General features: G+C 40.9%; 1 protein-coding gene across 1 annotated transcript in view; it reads right to left on the bottom strand.

Annotated features, from left to right (window-relative positions):
- The window catches only part of LOC132782084 (multidrug resistance-associated protein 1-like), a 75,683-nt gene that overhangs the window by 19,771 nt on the left and 34,664 nt on the right, over positions 1–21,248 (bottom strand). Inside the window, exons 9-19 of the mRNA XM_067461374.1 lie at positions 20,812–20,989; positions 20,375–20,536; positions 19,043–19,135; positions 17,922–18,125; positions 13,860–14,006; positions 12,969–13,056; positions 11,053–11,125; positions 7,351–7,477; positions 6,983–7,159; positions 5,546–5,713; positions 2,926–3,103 (exon numbers count right to left, since the gene is read on the bottom strand). Coding sequence (XP_067317475.1) covers positions 2,926–3,103; positions 5,546–5,713; positions 6,983–7,159; positions 7,351–7,477; positions 11,053–11,125; positions 12,969–13,056; positions 13,860–14,006; positions 17,922–18,125; positions 19,043–19,135; positions 20,375–20,536; positions 20,812–20,989 — 1,595 coding nt within the window. The remainder of the gene's footprint in view (positions 1–2,925; positions 3,104–5,545; positions 5,714–6,982; positions 7,160–7,350; positions 7,478–11,052; positions 11,126–12,968; positions 13,057–13,859; positions 14,007–17,921; positions 18,126–19,042; positions 19,136–20,374; positions 20,537–20,811; positions 20,990–21,248) is intronic.

The raw sequence follows: 21,248 nt of genomic DNA, 5'->3' as shown, positions 1-21,248 counted from the left end.
TGCATCAAAAAAGCAAACATGCCCAATGTGCGTCAGGATGGGAAAGAGCCAAAATCACTTATAGCCACAGGAAGAGCGGCAAGGAATGAGGGATTACACTCTGTATCACGATTTCTGTTCCTGGGTTATAAATGTCATTTCCTAATTGGTTCTATTACAAAAACATGGAAAAAAATATTAAACTGCCAAAACTTTGTTTTTGTGGGAGGGACATGATGCAGCAGCAACACATTTTACTATAGTTTTTACACATTTTACAGTTTTTAATTTAAAATTTATTTATTTGTTTATTTATTTACGGTATATAAATACTGTAAATAAATAAATAAATAATTTCAATTCGTCTCTCATCGAGTCTCAACCAATTCAACCTAGTTTGTGGCAGCCACAAAAACCAAGTTTTTGGAGTAGAACAACTACTTTCAAAGTAAGGACCGCACAATTAAACAGGAAATAATGCTTTCAAACCAGAAACAGAACATTTTTTTCACATTTTGTTACATAGTGCTGTTATTATTATTACTATTTGTATCCCGCTTTATCTCTCTAAAAAACAGATTCAAAGCGGCTCACCACAAAACCAACTTAAATATATGAAGATGTGAAAAATAGAATTAAATATTAACGATATAACAAAATAAACGGATAAAACACTTAAAAGCAATATTATTATTATTTGTCTTATTTTATCTCTCTTTCAACAAAAAGACTCAAAAGCTGCCCACAATAAAAATCAATACAATATAATTTAAAAACTTAAAAATATACAAAGATTAAAATGGAAATAAACATGAACAGTGTTAAAAAATAAACAGTTTAAACCCAGGAAACTATATTATTATTATTATTATTATTATTATTATTATTATTATTATTTGTATCCCACTTTATCTTTCTAAAAATAGACTCAAAGTGGCTCACTATAAAATCAACCTAAATATATACAAATATTAAAATGGAAGTAAATATGAACAGTGTTAAAAAAATAAACAGTTAAAACTCAGGAAACTATATTATTATTATTATTATTATTATTATTATTATTATTATTATTTGTATCACACTTTATCTCTCTAAAAATAGACTCAAAGTGGCTCACTATAAAATCAACCTAAATATATACAACATTAAAATGGAAGTAAATATGAACAGTGTTAAAAAAATAAACAGTTAAAACCCTGGAAACTATATTCTTCTTTTTTTTAATTTATTTTTATTGAGAATAAGAGTCTCCCTAAAAAGCAGAGCTAAAAGAAAGAATGATAAATAATATATAATATAATAAAACAAAAAAAGTATATTACCAAAAAAAATGTGGGAACAATCCATTACAGAAAAGTAGGAAAGGGAGAAATGGATGGGAAAAAAAGGAAAAACAAAGAGTCTTTGGCGTTGTTACTTCCAGATTCCTCTAGGTTGTAAATCCAACTCTTTTCAATAATCCTATTGTTCTTCTGCCCTCGGATTGATTTTGTTTAGGCCTTTGAGGTTCTTTTAAATCTCTAGAATATGAAATTCTGGATTACCCTTTTTTAGAAATTCCATGGGTTTCCCCCAATTCGTTCTATGTCTTTGTACATCGTTATAGGTTAGTCTTTGTGTAAGGAAGTCCATGTTCATAATATCCCAGACTTTTAGGAGACAGCTTTCGACCGTAGGTATTTCATTGGATTTCCATATTTGGGCCAAATTAATCCTAGCTGCTGTTTTTAGATAGAAAAAAAATATCTTATTTGTATTTTTCCCCATTTTAAAATCTGTAATCCCTTGTAGGAAGTACTCCATTTTGAACTTGAACTTATCTGTAGGATTGACTCTATCTTTTTATAAATCTGGTGCCAGAAATCGTTAACTTTCTTGCACTTCCGCCACATCTGTATGAAACTTCCTGTGCTTCTCCCACATTTCCAACATTTCTCATCAGTTCTACCTTTGTTAATTTTTGAGAGTTTTTCTGGTGTTAGGTATAATCATAGAATCATAGAATGAAAGAGTTGGAAGAGACCTCATGGGCCATCCAGTCCAACCCCATTCTGCCAAGAAGCAGGAATATTGCATTCAAATCACCCCTGACAGATGGCCATCCAGCCTCTGTTTAAAAGCTTCCAAAGAAGGAGCCCCCACCACACTCCGGGGCAGGGAGTTCCACTGCTGAACGGCTCTCACAGTCAGGAAGTTCTTCCTCATGTTCAGATGGAATCTCCTCTCTTGTAGTTTGAAGCCATTGTTCCGCGTCTCCAAGGAAGCAGAAAACAAGCTTGCTTCCTCCTCCCTGTGTCTTCCTCTCACATATTTATACATGGCTATCATATCTCCTCTCAGCCTTCTCTTCTTCAGGCTAAACATGCCCAGCTCCTTAAGCTGCTCCTCATAGGGCTTGTTTTCCAGATCCTTGATCATTTTAGTCGCCCTCCTCTGGACACATTCCAGCTTTTATAAAATGTTTTATAGGTGGTATACAGAAACTGGTATAAGATGTTTTGTAGGTGGTCTATAGAAACATTATTATTATTATTATTATTATTATTATTATTATTATTATTATTTGTATCCCACTTTATCTCTCTAATAATAGACTCAAAGTGCCTCACTATAAATTCAACCTAAATATATGTAAACATTAAAATGGAAATCAACATGAACAACGTATGAGGGAAAAGAAGGAAGGAAGGACGGAAGGAAGAGAAAAAGAAGGAGAAGGGGAAAGGAGGGAGGGTGGGAGGTGGAGAAAAAGAGAAGGATGGAAAAGAAATGAAGGGAGGGACGGAAGAAATGGGAGGGAATTATGGAAGAGAAACGAAGGAAGAAATGGGAGGGAATGATGGAAGAGGAAGGAAGGAAAGAAAGCGAGGAAAAGAAGGTGAAGAAAGGAATGAAAAGAAAGGAAGATCAGTGCTCCCTTTCTCAAGTGTCAGAGAAACTCACCATCGCTCTCCCTGCTCTGCTCTGCGTTTGCGAAGGTCCGCAGGAACTCCGCGAAGGCCCCGTCCCGTTGGAGCAGCTCCTGGTAGGAGCCCATCTCGGAGACCTTGCCCTCAGCCATCACGATAATGGTGTCCACCACTGGCAGGTAGCTGACCCCGTGCGTCACCAGGATCCGGGTCTGGAAGGGGAAGGTTGGGGAACCCATGAGACTGAGACAGTGCACTTTAGAGGACACAGCAGGAGGAATGTCATGACCAGCAACTTGGTGGGTTCAGTTTTGTGGCTGCAGAGGGCTTGGGAGGGCTTTGTCTGCCTCATATTTGGAAGACGTCAAGCTGACCTTCCCTTCCAAGTCCTGTTTCACAGGCTGCAATAATAATAATAATAATAATAATAATAATAATAATAATAAAGATCCACAGAATCCTACAGTTGGAAGAGACCCAAAGGGTCATCCAGTCCAATAGCATAGGAAAGGGTTAAGGCCCCTGAAAAGTTTGTTTTGCTGTCTGTACCTCTGTTCAAAAGATTCTACCTGTTGCACTCCAAGGATGAGAGCCACTTTTATATTTATTTATTTATTTACGACATTTATATGCCGCCCGTCTCACCCCGAAGGGGACGAAGAGCGGCTTACAAGATATACATACATACAATATATTATATTATTAGCATAGTACAATATCAGTATTAAATATTACTATATTGTACTATACCATTATATTGTAATATTATTAGTAATATTACATGTAATATAAATTGTCAGGTTTTACAACGTATTGTAATGTAATATAGCTGAGTCATGCACTGCTAATGGGATTCTATTGGAAATGCTGAGTCATGCATTAACTGTATATAGGGAATCATTTGGGGAATGTGTTCTGGCCTAGTCCAGGTGATTCTGAATGATGTAATCCTGGGTCTGGGTTAGGGTAATGAGTTGGGAACCAATCAGAGATTGCTATGTGTAATTGTATAGAATTGTATATAAGGAAGTCGTGTACAGTGTATATTTCTCCTTGTGCTGTGATGTTGTTTGTTGAAGGCTCTATGTAATTTATTTAAAAAACCTGTCTGCTAAGACAAGATATTACTGTGTGCTGTGGTAAATTTGTAATGTCATCTAGACCGGGGGAAAACAATAGTAAAACTGACAATGACTGGGCATGTGCTCAAGTGTCTGTAAAAGAGTTCCAGAGTGACTGCAGTTTGTGGGAGCAGTTGACTGAAAATACTGTGCCGGAAGAAGCTACTGGAAACCGCTGAAGTTGTGCAACTGATCTGCTGCTGAATTGTGAAGTTAATCTCAACATAAATATATAATTATAATATCATGTTAGTAATTTATTGCATTGCATTATAATATCATAAATATTATATGCATAAACAATATATTATATTATATTACATTATTATATTATATTATTAGAACTGCACAGGAGACAAGGTGGAACTGTCCCTGGCCCCCTCTCTCTTCACTCTGTACTTAACACACACTCCAGTCCAAGGTAAAATAGCAAAGCAGTTTATTGAAGAATATATATGAAAGACAATTCATTGTATAAAAAACCAAAAAATATAAAAACCAAAGTTGAAATATTAGCAATAATCCACAGAAATCATAGTACACGAGTAGCATCAAAAAACCAGGAATATGAAAGCAGAATAAATCCAAAACATGAGATTCAGGAACAGTCCTCAAAACTTGGAAGCATGAGACATGAACAAAAGGAAACATGGAACATCAAACTAGAAACCCCTTGACTTGGCAGTGAGTAGTTCTCTACTCACAACGTTGCCTGGACTGATGGATCCATCCGCTGGACTAGCTAATATAGAGAGAAAATCACGCCTTCTCCCCTGGGAAATCAATAAGGACTTATTGGCTAATAGGCATCTTGACCTTCATGAACTTTCCCGAGAAGCTCAATGTTGATGGAATGTAAATCACCTATCTAACTGCTCACTAGTCTGTCCACCTGCACTTTCATTTTCATCCTCTGAGCAGAGATCTCTTTCTGATCTTGCTTCCCAAGCGAACTGCCTTTCAGGAATGTGGCCTTCAGACACAGACCGCTAATTTTCAGGGCTTAAAATCTCTTGCTGGCTCTCCTGCTGACTTGCAGACCTAGAATCCCGGGTGTCATCAGAATGACTAACAGGCCCGGAATCCCCAAAGAGATCAGGTACAGGCACTATCAAAGGCTGAACTACAACCACCTCACTTTTTCAAAATCCCGGTGAGAATTGGATTTTTAAAAATTTAGCTTGTTGTGGAAACAAGGATTAGGGGCAAGGCTTCAATGGAGACCCCTTTTCCACAGAATAAAAACTCTTTCTGGAGCAGATTTCCCTTCCTTCCAAGGGGCAAATTTATCTTAACTTCCTGTTGTCTCAGCCTTGTTCTTATCTATGAGTTGTTTATCTAAGTCAGATGTTTGCAACTCAAGGACAACTTGTATTGCGCTTAGAGAGTTTCTACCTGAAACGAACAAATGGATGATACCCATCATGAGAAATCTCTGACTAACTTCAAAAAAATCTCAACTAGGGAGCAGGATGGCCCTATTCGCCATTTCCCTATTATGCGAGTTAGCAGAAACAAGCTGGCCCCACTCACCTTCTTTTTCAGGATCCCCTTTGGTCCGATGACCTTCTCGAAAATGTGCTTCCCGACGTGAGCGTCAACGGCCGACAAAGGGTCATCCAGCAGGTAGATGTCGGCATCCGAATAGACGGCCCGAGCGAGACTGACCCTTTGCTTCTGGCCTCCAGAGAGGTTTACACCCTGTAAGGAAAGAAGGAAACAAGAGAAAGGGGGTTAGGGATGCTTGGGTTCCTGTTCAGGCCCTATAGAGGCCAAAAGATCTGCCAAAGAGGGAAGATTCACAATGTATGATAAGATAGCGCTGAAAAGCAAATACACTGTCTGTACACAGAAGCAGAGAAAGTTGAATCTCCTGTTTTGCAGAGAACCAAGAACAATAAACATAAGGACAGCATGTTGATTTTGGCTATGTTGTAATCTGCTTCAAGTTATGAGGAGAGGTGGGTAATAAATATAATACGTATTGATTTATGTATTAAACAAGCCAAGATAGAAGCAGGAAGCTCTGTGAGAGCTTCAGAAATGACTTCACCTTGTTTATATGTTTACATAAGCCTCTAATATTTTAATGGGGAAAAGAAACGACTTCACCTTGTTTATATGTTTACAAACATTTCTAATATTCCAATATTACTCTCTGTAACAAAATTTGAAAACAATTCTGTTCCAGGTTTGAAAGTGTTCTTTCCTGTTTAATTATGCAGTCCTTACTTTGAAAGTAACTGCTATACTCCAGAAACTTTGCCAAAAACTAGGTTGAATTGGTTGAGACTCAAGGAGAGATTCATTGAAAAACTATAGCAAAGTGTTCTGTAGGCTGTCCCACAAAAACAAAGTTGTGTTAGTTTCATAAACCTTTCTCATATTTTTATGACAGAACCCATAAGGAAATGACATTTATGACCTAGGAACAAAAACTTGTGTAACATAGTGTTATTGGGAAAGGCAATTGCTTCACTTTGTTTATATGTTTACATATGTCTCTAATATTCCAATCTTATTGGAAAAAGAGCCCCGTGGCAACATAGTGGGTTAAACCGCTGAGCTGCTGAACCTGCTGACCAAAAGGTTGGCAGTTCGACTTCAGCGAGCGGGGTGAGCTCCCAGTGTTAGCCCCAGCTTCCGCCAACCTAGTAGTTCAAAACCATGCAAATGTGAGTAGATCAATAGTTCTGGCAGGAAGGTAACGGTACTCCATGCTGTCATGCCGGCCATATGATTTTGGGGGCGTCTATGGACAATGCTGGCTCTTCAGCTTAGAAATGAAGATGAGCACCACCCCCCAGAGTTGGATACGACTAAACATAATGTCAAGGGGAAACCTTTACCTTTACTATGGGAAAAGAAAAGGACTCCACCTTGTTTGTATGTTTACATATGTCTCTAATATTCTAATATTATGGGGTAAGGCAATGGCGTCAGCTCCAAAGAGGAGGAATCCTCCCTCACCTTCTCCCCGATCTCCGTCTGGTCCCCCGAAGGCAGCACCTCCAGGTCCGGCAGCAGAGCACAGGCCTCGACCACGCAGTTGTATTGCCCTTCCCGGACTTCTCTGCCAAACAGAATATTCTCCTTCAGAGTCGCGTTCTGGATCCAAGCCTGCTGCGGGACGTAAGCGACAGATCCCTGCCGAGACACAAAGGACAGACACCCAGGCTTGAAGGAAGTCATCTGTTGGCATCTCTGCAAGTGGAGATTCTCTGGGCCCAACCTGTTCCTCCTCCCCTGCAGTCGGCCACAGGTTCCCAACATTTTTCTCCCCCTAAGGACCGCTTCTCCTACAAAAAGCAGGGCAGCGGCCTGCTCTAGGGTCATACCTTGAGGGAGACGAGCCCCTCTCGCTTCTCCATCTCCCCCAGAAGCGCCGACAGCAAGGAGGATTTCCCACAACCGACCTGCCCCACGATGGCCACTAAGCGGTGCTCCGGGACCACAAAGTTAATGCTGCAATGAGAGCGATATAAAGTGAGAGGCAGGAATTTGGGATATATATGGGAAGTTCCAGAGTTACAAACAGCTGACTTGCAAACTAATCAGTTAACGGAACTGAGAGAACAGGAAGTGAGAGAAATCTGTCCCTCGGAAGGGAACACAGAAATGCTGGACCACTCTCACAACCACCATGTCAGACTACACAGAGAAGTCATTGAAATACACAGGCATGTGGACGATTTCAACAGAAAGGAGGAAACCATGAAAATGAACAAAATCTGGCTACTAGTATTAAAAAACTCTAAAATTACAACAGCACAACAACAGAGAGGAAACAAACAAGGACACCTAATCACCTCTCAACAAAAGTTTGCTCTAGGCACTGTCAAGCCATTATATGCTAATCAAGGTGGTCAGTTGAAACAGTCACACTTAGCTCCAGCAGACAAGAGTCCTTTGTCTCACCCTCGTTGATCCACAGATATATAAACCCTTTCTCCTAGTTCCAACAGACCTCACTACCTCTGAGGATGCTTGCCATAGATGCAGGTGAAACGTCAGGAGAGAATGCCTCTAGAACATGGCAATATAGCCCAAAAAACCTACAACAACACAATTTATTATTTATTTATTTACATTTCTATCCTGCCTTTCTCAAGGTGGCTTTATATACAGGCAACGATTCAATGCCTTAAAACACAATGTACACCTAAATAAATATAAAATCCACTCCTGGAAGAATTATTATCATGGGGGAAAGCTGTCTCCACTGAAGCTTTATCTCCAATCATTATTGTTTCCACAAAAAGCCATTTTTTTTTCAAAACCCTCTGATCACAAGGACAGAAAGTGAGGGGAAATCTTTCAAACAGAAGCACAGACACCAATACAAACCCCACAGGGGTGTTAACCCTTCCCTATTCAATTCAAAGGTATGTGTGTAGGTGTATGTGTGTGTGTATGTATGTATGTATACATATACACATATAGACAGACATATATATATGGCTGGAATTACACTTGAAAACTTGGATGTTCCAATGTGCCTTTGAATAATGGTTCAGGTCTGCCGAGCCCTAATTTATTGTTTTGGGTTTTTTCCAGCACTTTACTTCCAGCCTCGGTCCTACTGTTCTGCGTTCTGCACAAACTTTTCCCTGCCATCTTGAATCTGAACAGTTTCCTGTTATTGGTAGTTGATGTTGATTGATATTGTTTTATGATGTTTTTTACTTTTCTGGTTTTAATTGTTTTAATTATATTGTTTATTTCTATGTTTTTAATTATGACATACAAATAAACTTTGCATTCCTTGTTTATACTGGGCTTGGTCCCCATGTAAGCTGCCTTGCATCCCTTCGGGGAGATGGTGGCGGGATATAAGACTAAAGTTGTTGTTGTTGTTATTAAAAAATGTCCCTGTTCTGACATACAAATAAATTCAACTTAAGAACAACCCTCCAGAGCTAATCTTGTTCGTAACTTGCGCACGGCCTGTATATCTTTTTCCTTGAAACCAGTTTAGCAACAGCACTCCCAGCCAAAGGGTCACGTTTTAACCAAGGCCTTGTAACTAATTGCCTTTCCTTTCCTGCCAATAACTGCTGCAGAGGTGCTACTGGCCTTTGCTTTTGGGTTAATCATTTCCCCGAATTCTCCTGAAAACCATGCTTCCACTGTTCTACAGAACCTCCCTTGTTCGTAACTTGGGGACTGCCTGGGTATGTATATGTGTGTGTGTATTTCATACACACATGCATGGGAGGCAGGAGTTTGCCATTCTATGGGATTGGTTTGTACCTTCTCATGCATGCATGTGTGTGTGTGTGTGTGTACACACACACACACATACATATATACACACACACACACATATATATATATATATATCACACACATACATATCTATCTATCTATCTTCTGGGGAGGCCCTGTTTTTGATCCCGCCTTCATCGCAGGCATGCCTGGTGGGGACGAGAGACAGGGCCTTCTCAGTGGTGGCTCCTCGGCTATGGAACTCCCTCCCTAGGGATATTAGATCAGCCTCCTCCCTACTGATATTATGGGGAAAAAATTAAAAACCTGGCTTTCTGAACAAGCCTTTGAAAACGCAGTGTAGCGGATGAATATGGAACCCAGGAAAGAATGAACATGGAATGGCTTGACAGTGTCATTGGAAAATGAGCTAATAAGAAGTTATTGGTGATTTACGGTATTAATGCTTTTTACAGGGTTTTTATAATGTGTGCTAATTGTTTTTAACTTTGTTTTAATTTTATGTTTGCTGTGGCATCAAGAAATGCAGTGTGTGTGTGTATGTGTATGTGTGTGTGTATATATATATATATATGTGTGTGTGTGTGTGTGTATATGTGTATATATATGTATATGTATATGTGCATGCGCTAGCCCTCCCCTACCACGTGTCGCTGTGGCCCAGTCTGTGTATATGGGTTTTGGGTGTGGATATATTTGTGTATATATGTGTGTGTGTATGTACATGTATATTGTGTATATGTGTGTGCTTGTCTATATGAATATTTGTGTGTATATATGTGTGCATGTGTATATGTATATGTATGTGTGTATATAAGTATATTTGTATGTGCATGTATATATGTGTGCATATATGTGTATATTTGTGTTTGTGCATATATATACACGTGTGTGTGTGTGTGTGTGTGTGTATGAATGTGTGCATGTGTATATGTATATGAGTGTATGTGTATATATGGTGTATTTTTGGGGTTTGTAAGTCTGTTCTGCTGGGGTTGTGTGTCTGTATGTGTGTGTTTTAGGGGTGACGGACACTCATTGGACTGTTAAGTGTACTGTGTCCAAATTTGTGTGAATTTGCCCAGTGGTTTTTGAGTTATGTTAATCCCAGAAACGAACATTACATTTTATTATATAGATATACACACACACACACACACACACACACAGAACACTTTAGAGCACAGAATTCACAGAATCATAAATCCTGGAGTTGGAAGAGGCCCCAAGGGGCATCCAGTCCAACCCCCTTCTTCTGTCTAAAACAAAATAAAACAACAGCATTATACTAATATATAAAAACAAGTATCAAAACCAACAACCAAATAAAAATCAATTTCAGTTTCTCATCACGGGTGGGCGGAGGGGTGCAACAATAATTTAGGGGATAGGACTGGAGGATAAAGTGCATAGATCTTATGGCAGCAGTAAGGAGAATAGCAATGTCAGACAGGACATTAATAATTTAAGCACAAACCAATAGTAAAGTGCAGGGTCAAGATTTTGGGTCCTAGCTGGGGCCCACTATATGGGGGAATTGTCTAATCAAAGCCCTCCTGACAGATGGCCACCCAGACTCTGTTTAAAAGCCTCCAAAGAAGGAGCTTCCACAGACTCCAAGGCAGAGAGTTCCACTGCTGAACAGTTCTAAGACATCTTTCATCAGGTTCAGGTGGTCTTCTTTCATGTCATTTGAATCCATGGCTCATAGCAGATGTGGAAGTTTTATGGACTCAAAGAGGGTGCCATATTTAGAATGAGAAGAGCTGGCTTTTCAAGGGTCATTTGGGGAAGGGATGGGCCATTCTTACTTGTTCAGACATGGAAGGTCGCTTCTTGACCAGCTAAAGGTCGCATTCTTCACGGTGATGCTGTTGCCGTTTGCTGGAAAAAGAGGATTCAAAGAAGTCATAAGAAATCAGCTTAAATGAGGTGGTGCCTGCTGAGGATAGGTGATGGGGAGGAAGGGGTGAACCACCCCTATGCATTTCCCACATTGATGCCTAAGGATTATAGGAGCCTAGAGTTGGAAGTGACCCCCAAAGGCTACCCAATCCAATCTTATTTTGCCAGAAAGGAAAACATAAGCCTCCTTGGGTGCATCTACACAGAATCATAGAATCATAGAGTTGGAAGTGACCTCATGGGCCATCCAGTCCAACTCTCTGACAGGAAAATCCAATTCAAAGCACCCCTGCAGATGACCACCCAGCTTCTGTTTAAAAGCCTTCAAAGAAGGAGCCTCCACCATAAAATTAAGGCAGTTTCACACCATTTTAACTACCATGGCTCAATACTATGGAATTATGGGGATTGTATTGTTGTTAGTTACCACTTAGTGCTGCAAGAAGAGGCAGTTAACAAATATTATTATTACTACTGTTTTTATCCATGTTGTCACCTGCCATGAAGAGGTGGGGGAAAAATAAAATTATTACTGTTATTAGTATTACTATTTAACGTGTTATCCAACTTGAGCCATAAGGAGAGGCAGGTAACTATTATTATTATTATTATTATTATATATGATGGTATTTAAGCCACCAGTTTTATTGTGAAGAGAAGGCCAAAGACTTAATCATCATCATCATCATTATGATTATGATGTCTTTGGCATTCCCTATACTATTATTATTATTATTATTATTATTATTATTACAACTACTACTACTACTGTATGTTACTATTACTTCTACTACCACTATATGTTACCAGCCTTGAGGCACAAGGAGATGCAGGTAACAAACACTTGTTGTCGTTGTTGTTATTGTTATTATTATCTATATAAATAAAAATGTAATGTTTGTTTGTGGGATTAACATAACTCAAAAATCACTGGATGAATTGACACCAAATTTGGACACAATACACCTATCAGGCCAACGAGTGACCATCACTCATAAAAACACTGAAAAATATTGCAGAAGAGACTTAAAAAGCCCAAAATTAAAAAATACATTACAATACATATACAAACACATGTATATACACATATACACAAATATATACACACATATACACACACAAAGCACATATACACAGACTGGGCCACAGCAACACATGGCAGGGGATGGCTAGTTGTTGTTGTTGTTATTATTATTATTACAACAACTACTACTGTATGTTACTATAACTTCTACTACTACTACTACTACTACTACTACTACAACTATATGTTATCAGCCTTGAGGCACAAGGAGATGCAGGTAACAAACACTTGTTGTTGTTATTGTTGTTGTTGTTATTATTATTACAACAACTACTACTGTATGTTACTATAACTACTACTACGACTATATGTTACCAGCCTTGAGTCACAAGGAGATGCAGGTAACAAACACATGTTGTTGTTGTTGTTGTTATTTGAAACACAACAAGATGGGTACACAGCAAACACGATCACTATGCAGGCTGTTGAATTAGATCACATGCCAGACATTTCCCAAGTGTCTAGGACTGTGTGATGTATTGGTGAATAATGCATGCAGATACACATAGAGTGGCCTTTCGGAGCTGGGTCTTTGGCCTCCTCTACACAACAGTGCTGATGTCTCTTCAAACTATAGCTCCCATCATCCCACAGCAGTGAAAGTTGTGCTGAACTGCATTGATTCTACAGTGTAGATGGGACCTGGGGCCTTGAGAGTATTCAGGCCTCGAATGAAATGACACCAAAGTCCTAATTTCAGAGGGAAAGCAATGCATTTCAAAGCTTTTCCAAACTCACTGTCTTTGGCGGATCCTCTGAGGATGCTGTCCGGGTCCAGCTCTTCGTGGGACAGGAAGACGCGGAGGCGCTTCAGGGACACGCTGGCCTAAAGGACGGAAACAATAGAAGGGACATTACGTGACAGATTCCTTGACCTTATTCTTGTAAAGCCCACTGGTCAGGCAAGAAAAGCACAATCAAAGCACCCCCAACAGATGGCCATACAGCCTCTGTTTAAAAGCCTCCAAGGAAGGAGCTTCCACCAGATTTAGAGGCAGAGAGTTCCACTGTTGAACAGCTCTAAGAAATTCTTCCTCAGGTTCAGGTGGAATCTCCTTTCTTCCCTGTCATTTGAACCCATGACTCCATTGAGTCCCAGTCTCCAGGGCAACAGAAAGCAAGCTTTGTTTCCTCTTCCTTGTGGCAGTCTTTCAAATATTTCAACAAGGTTCTCATGTCTCCTCTCAGCCTTCTCTTCTAAGACTCAGCTCTTTAAGCCACTCCTCTGGACACCTTCCAGTTTAGAGTCACTTTCCCTCTTGAATTGTTTTGCCCAGACATAGTATTCCAAGTAAAGAGGTCTGGCCAAAGCAGAATAGAAGGACACCATGACTCCCCTTGATCTGGACACTAGACTCCTTTTGCTGCAGCCCAAAATTAGTTAGTTTTGGCCATTCAGCTCCCTAATCTGTGAAGGTTGCTTTGAATTCTGAGTCTATCTCCTGGAGAATGAGCTCTCCCTCCCAATTTGGCCCCATCCGCAAACTTGATCAGGAGGTCCTCTAAACCATTAATCCAAGGCATTAATAAAGATCTTGAACAGCACCGAGCCCAGGGCATTGTTTTGGACCTCTGTCTGCCTATCTATTATGGGATATATCCTTCCGCCGGGAGAAAACAAGGTCCTACTTGCACGATGCTGCTGATGACCATCGGGAGGATGTTGAGCGGGAAGCGGAGGATGTTGAAGAGGGCCAGCGAGACGAAGGCCTTCTGGGCGTCCAGCACGTTCTTATCAGAGACTGAGACATAGACTGCAAACGTGGACAGCGCCACCTGGAAAAGAAGGGCCACACAAAGCACCTGTGAGTCAAGGAAATACTTTCCCCCTTCAACCTTGGAGCAAAAAAGGAGGCCCCAACTTTTCTTAAGAGTGAAAAATAATGCCAAAAATGGGGGAGATGTGAGAAATATCAAAAAATTAATTACGTATTTTTAATTACAAAAACATGAATCAAGCACTGAAAGGGTAAATTAAATGGATGTAATGACTCAGCAAAAGCTGCAGTTCAATATAAGCAGGTGTGCCTGTAGCTTAGCTTGCCTCAGTGTTAGTTTGCCTCAGTATGAGAGAAGCCTCGGTATGAGAAGGCTTCAGTATGAGAAGGCTCCAGTGTTAGTTTGCCTCAGTATGAGAGAAGCCTCGGTATGAGAAGGCCTCAGTATGAGAAGGCCCCAGTGTTAGCTTGCCTCAGTATGAGAGAAGCCTCGGTATGAGAAGGCTCCAGTGTTAGTTTGCCTCAGTATGAGAGAAGCCTCGGTATGAGAAGGCTCCAGTGTTAGTTTGCCTCAGTATGAGAGAAGCCTCGGTATGAGAAGGCTTCAGTATGAGAAGGCTCCAGTGTTAGTTTGCCTCAGTATGAGAGAAGCCTCGGAATGAGAAGGCCCCAGTGTTAGCTTGCCTCAGTATGAGAGAAGCCTCGGCATGAGAAGGCTCCAGTGTTATTTGCCTCAGTATAGGAGAAGCCTCGGTATGAGAAGGCTTCAGTATGAGAAGGCTCCAGTGTTAGTTTGCCTCAGTATGAGAGAAGCCTCGGTATGAGAAGGCCTCAGTATGAAAAGGCTCCAGTGTTAGTTTGCCTCAGTATAAGAGTAGCCTCGGTATAAGAAGGCCTCAGTATGAGAAGGCTCCAGTGTTAGTTTGCCTCAGTATGAGAGAAGCCATGGTATGCGAAGGCCTCAGTATGAGAAGGCCCCAGTGTTAGTTTGCCTCAGTATGAGAGAAGCCTCAGTATGAGAAGGCTCCAGTGTTAGTTTGCCTCAGTATGAGAGAAGCCACTGTTTGAGAAGGCTTCAGTATGAGAAGGCTCCAGTGTTAGTTTGCCTCAGTATGAGAGAAGCCTCAGTATGAGAGAAGCCACGGTATGCGAAGGCCTCAGTATGAAAAGGCTCCAGTGTTAGTTTGCCTCAGTATGAGAGAAGCCTCAGTATGAGAAGGCTCCAGTGTTAGTTTGCCTCAGTATGAGAGAAGCCACTGTTTGAGAAGGCTTCAGTATGAGAAGGCTCCAGTGTTAGTTTGCCTCAGTATGAGAGAAGCCTCAGTATGAGAGAAGCCACGGTATGCGAAGGCCTCAGTATGAAAAGGCTCCAGTGTTAGTTTGCCTCAGTATGAGAGAAGCCTCAGTATGAGAAGGCTCCAGTGTTAGTTTGCCTCAGTATGAGAGAAGCCACTGTTTGAGAAGGCTTCAGTATGAGAAGGCTCCAGTGTTAGTTTGCCTCAGTATGAGAGAAGCCTCAGTATGAGAGAAGCCACGGTATGCGAAGGCCTCAGTATGAGAAGGCTCCAGTGTTAGTTTGCCTCAGTATGAGAGAAGCCTCAGTATGAGAGAAGCCACGGTATGCGAAGGCCTCAGTATGAGAAGGCTCCAGTGTTAGTTTGCCTCAGTATGAGAGAAGCCTCAGTATGAGAGAAGCCACGGTATGCGAAGGCCTCAGTATGAGAAGGCTCCAGTGTTAGTTTGCCTCAGTATGAGAGAAGCCTCAGTATGAGAGAAGCCACGGTATGCGAAGGCCTCAGTATGAAAAGGCTCCAGTGTTAGTTTGCCTCAGTATGAGAGAAGCCTCAGTATGAGAAGGCTCCAGTGTTAGTTTGCCTCAGTATGAGAGAAGCCACTGTTTGAGAAGGCTTCAGTATGAGAAGGCTCCAGTGTTAGTTTGCCTCAGTATGAGAGAAGCCTCAGTATGAGAGAAGCCACGGTATGCGAAGGCCTCAGTATGAAAAGGCTCCAGTGTTAGTTTGCCTCAGTATGAGAGAAGCCTCAGTATGAGAAGGCTCCAGTGTTAGTTTGCCTCAGTATGAGAGAAGCCACTGTTTGAGAAGGCTTCAGTATGAGAAGGCTCCAGTGTTAGTTTGCCTCAGTATGAGAGAAGCCTCAGTATGAGAGAAGCCACGGTATGCGAAGGCCTCAGTATGAGAAGGCTCCAGTGTTAGTTTGCCTCAGTATGAGAGAGGCCTCAGTGTTAGTAGGACAGGAGGATAGAAGTGACAGCCCAACAGTATTGGAAAGGCCTTAGGAATGCAGATTTTGGGATATCTGGAATGAGATTTTTGGGAAATCTAGAATGAGACCTTTGGAACATTTAGAAGGAGATCTTTGGGCTATTTGGAAAGGGACAGCTGGCTATTATATGGCTGTCCTTTGGTCTTTATCAGGAGAGGCCATCTCTGCCAAACAAAGCCCTTCTAAAACCAAAAAAAAAGAAAGAGAAGAGACCCCTTTTCAAAGGGCTCCGGTGATTGTGTTACTCTATAGGACTTGTAACAAAGTGGGCCAGGCTTCCTGTGTGTGGAAAGAGACAAGATTGTGTCCTTCTGTGTCCTCAAAGCTGTGCAAATATTAGTTTTGTGTCACTGGAAGGAAGGAAGTCCCGCCTTCGGAAGGGCGAATGGTAGCCGGAATAAAAACAGTGCAGGGTTGTATCTGAGGTTATGGCTGGAAACAGGAGAGAAAACACGCTCTGGGAAGGTTCGAACAGGTAAAAAACATGACTTTTATTGTTGCAGGTAAGGCTTCTCAATTTTAACAGCAAACCAACCCTTTAAAGAGTTTCGTACAATATATCTAACACAGAACATATAATATATGTATTATATGTTTCATACAATCTTTACTATATAAACAAGATCTGGACATTTTCTTTTTACGCTTCTGATGTCCTTCTGTTGATTTCTGTGTTGTTCCCTCTCTAGCCACTCCACAGGGTTCCTCATAAACATCACTGTCAACACATATTCTTTTCTTAATGTACATTTTAGCAGTAATGACTGCAACCCAATCAACACATTGTGCAAATTAAAAAAGTTAAGTGTAGCAGTCCACTTCTGTAGGAATTACACATCTTTGAGGGGTTTTTAAACAGTGGCTGAACGACCATCTGTTGGGAGGGCTTTGGCTTCATCTCCTTGCTTGGAAGAAGAGGTTGGACTGGATGCCCTTTGTGGGCCTCTTCCAGTGGAGCCTCCTTCTCTTAAGGCTTTGGAACAGAGGCTGCATGGCCATCTGTTGGGAGGACTTTAGCTGTGCCTTCGTGACTGGCTGAAAAGAGTTGGACTGGATGCCCTCTGGGGGCCTCTTCCAGTGGAGCCACCTCCTCCACTGGCAATCTGTCAGTGAATGCAATATTCCTGCTTCTCGGCAGGGGGTTGGACTGGATGGCCCATGAGGTCTCTTCCAACTCGTTGATTCTATGATTCTATGATTCTAGAGACTTTTAAACAGAGGCTGCATGGCCATCTGTTGGGAGGGATTTGACTGTGCCTTCCTGCTCAGCTGAAGGGGTTGGACTGGATGCCCTTTGGTGGCCTCTTCCAATAGAATCTCCTGTTCTAGAGGCTTTTAAATAGAGGCAGCATGGCCATCTGTTGGGACAGGCCTTGACTGCCTTCCTGTCCAGCTGAAAGTGGTTGGACTGGGTGCCCTCTGGGGGCCTCTTCAAGTGGAGCTTCTTCCTCTAGAGGTTTTAAAGAGAGGCTGCATGGCCGTCTGTTGGGAGGGATTTGACTGTGCCTTCCTGCCCAGCTGAAGGGGTTGGACTGGATGCCCTTTGGTGGCCTCTTCTAATAGAGTCTCCTTCTCTAGAGGCTTTTAAACAGAAGCTGCATGGCCATCTGTTGGGGGTACCCTGCCTGTGTCTTCCCTTCTGGTGGAAGGGGTTGAACCGGATGCCCTCTGGTGGTCCCTTTTGACTCACCAGGAAAGGTGCGCAGACCCAGGTGAAGGTCCCGATGGCAGCCAGGTAGGCGGACTTCTTCAGCACCCGCAGCTCCTCTTTTCGGATGCCCAGCACCTTGTCCTTGAAGGCCAGCTCCCAGGCGTAGAGCTTGAGCACCTTGATCCCGTTGAGGATCTCGTTCATCAGCTTGATCCGGTTGTCCTTGCTCTTCATGTGCGCCACCTGCAAGGGATGCCGCCAAGAACCCCAGGTCACCTTTGGAATTAATACGCTTGGGGAAAAAACACATGAAAACTGGCCCTAAACTAGTGTCCTGCCTGTTATATACCTTCCAGATAATGTCACTGCAAACCCAACTATTTCATCCTTTACTTGTTTCTGGTCTCTTTCTTCCAAAAATACTTCATTGGGAGGATTTAGGGTAAAATACGCATAAAAACAGACTCTTTTAGAAGCATTCAGCAGCATTTTGACTGATATACCTTACAGATAATGTTACTGGAAGCTGTTTTGAGTCTCCTTCATGGCGAGAAAAAGCTGAGTATAAATAAATATTATTATTGCTTTTTATTATTCTTGTTGCTTTTATTATTATTATTATTATTAATAATAATAATAATAATGTTTATTTTGACTTTATGTTGTCATTTTCTTTACTAAAACAGGGCACAAAGCAGTGGTGAAAAGCAGATTTTTGTCAGACTCCAAATCCCATCACTCCTTCTTACTTCTGGTTTGGTGGGCTAAGGCTGATGGGAGCTGGAGTTCGAAATATCTAGATTCCGGACTGCAGAATCCAGATATTATCTAAACCAGACCTTGCGGAACTGCTGGGAGGAGTCTAACTCAATGCAGGTAATTTATCGTCCTGGGCCTTTCTATCACAGTTTTATGGACTTTTATCTTGGCTCAATGACATCCAACACTGATAGCAAATGCAACTGTTTGCCTCATGGATTACAAAACAGCCATGAAGCAAAAGGCCACAAAATTGTAATCTGCATCACCTTTATTAGGTGCAATATACTGCATTACTTTGCTGGTTTGTTGGCGTCATTTCACAGCAGCAGCTAGAACAACAATAACAACAAATGGAGTAGGGATTTAACAGCACTTCGTAGGGAGAAGCCTTATCTCACCTGGTAGGTTTTGGTCTTCATGGCGATGACCGCATTCACTGGAACCAAAAGCAGCATGACCGCCACACCGGCCAGCACCGAGGGGCCTAAATTCTAAGGAAAACACTTCATATCTCAATATATTATATTATACAAAATAAAATAAAATAAAATAAAATATAAGTAGTAGTCCCTGAGTTAAAAATATCCAAGTTACAATGACACCTAGTTAAGAACGGGGCTGAGACAACAAGAAGTGAGAGGAATCTCGGTAAGGGAAATTCACTCTGGAAAGAATTATTATCATGGGGAAAAGGAGTCTCTGCTGAAGCTTTATCTCCAATCCTTGTTCCCAAATTTTCCAAAATCTCATTTTCACAGGGACGTAAAGTGAGGTGAAATCTTCTGAAAAGGGGCACAGACAGCAAAGGAAATCCCATAGGGGTGTTCACCCTTCCCTATGCTATCCAAAGCTCTTCTTGTTCATAAATTTGGGACTCCCTGTATAATATAGTATAAGTATAATTTTCCTCATCCAGTCTCTCAGATATTTGGAAGTCATATCTTTATAATATAATATAATATAATATAATATAATACAATACAATATTTCCTCATCCAGTCTCTGAAATTTTTGGAGACCATATCTCTATAATATAATATAATATAATATAATATAATATAATATAATATAATATAATATAATATAATATACAGTTAATGTTATATAATATAAGTATAATATAATACAATAGAAAATTACTATAATATAATATAATCTATATAATAGATAATATTATATCCTGGTCCAGTCTGAAATGTTGGAGCCCATATCTCTATAATATAATATAATATAACATAATATAATATAATACAATAGAAAATTACTATAATATAATATAATCTATATAATAGATAATATTATATCCTGGTCCAGTCTCTGAAATTTTGGAGGCCATATCTCTATAATATAATATAATATAATATAATATAATATAATATAATATAATATAATATAATATAATATAATATAATACAATAGAAAATTACTATAATATAATATAATCTATATAATAGATAATATTATATCCTGGTCCAGTCTATGAAATTTTAGAGGCCATATCTCTATAATATAATATAATATAATATAATATAATATAATATAATATAATATAATATAATATAATATAATATAATATAAAATATAATATAATATACAGTTAATGTTATATAATAAGTAATTAATGTAATATAATACAATATAAAATTAGTATACTATAATATAATCTATATAATAGATAATATTATATCCTGGTCCAGTCCCTGAGATTTTTGGAGGTGCTGGTGTCCTACCTGCCAGAGCAAGTAGAGAGCCAGGATGACCTGGAGGGGTGCAGACCAGACCATGTTGATGTATGTGGCCAAGTCCATGAAACGCTGGGCATCGACCGACATCAGGTTGACAATCTCCCCGACTGTGGAGCTCTTCCTAGCGGAGTGCGTGATAACCAGGGCCTGGAGGGAGAGGAAGGGAATGCAGAAAATGAGGTGTCTCCTTCTCTGGAGGCTTTGTAAGCAGAGGCTGGATGGTCACCTGTCGGGAGAGACTGGGTTATGCTTTTCCTGCCTGACAGAAGGCAGGGCTTGGACTAGATGACCTTTAGAGGCCCCTTTCAATGGAGCCTCCTTCTCTGGAGGCTTTTAATCAGCATTTCCCATGCGACACACCTGTGGGCCACAGGTGACAAACCAATACATCCCGACACACAGTTTGGAAAGGGAGGGGCTACCTTGCGGTAAATGGCACCGATGACAGCCGTCTTGAGTCGCATCCCAGTCACAAAACAGATGTGGAAGTACTGGTGGAGGACCAGGGTCTGGAGTCCAGCAGAGAGGAAGAGGAGGGCCGTGTAGAAGTAGCCCTGCCAGTTGGGGGCGCTCTGGTCACTGACAAAGATGATCAGGCGCCTGGAAGGGAAGCAGGGGAGCTCTCTCAACGAAAGGAAGGAAGGAAGAAGGAAAGAAGAAAGGGAGGGAGGAGAATCTGAGAAGGAAGGAAGGAGAAGGAAGGAATGGGCAAGGAAGACAGAAGGAAGGAAGGAAGGAAGGAAGGAAGGAAGGAAGGAAGGAAGGAAGGAAGGAAGGAAGGAAAGAAAGGAGGAAGGAGAAAAAAGGAAGCAGGGAAGGAAGGAGAAGGAAGGAAGAAAAGGAGGGAGGAAGGAAGGAG

The sequence above is a fragment of the Anolis sagrei genome, chromosome Y (genome assembly GCF_037176765.1).
Source record: "Anolis sagrei isolate rAnoSag1 chromosome Y, rAnoSag1.mat, whole genome shotgun sequence".
Classification (NCBI taxonomy): domain Eukaryota; kingdom Metazoa; phylum Chordata; class Lepidosauria; order Squamata; family Dactyloidae; genus Anolis; species Anolis sagrei.
The sequence above is the reverse complement of the archived record's forward strand: the minus strand, read 5'-3'. Positions and strand labels throughout refer to the sequence as shown.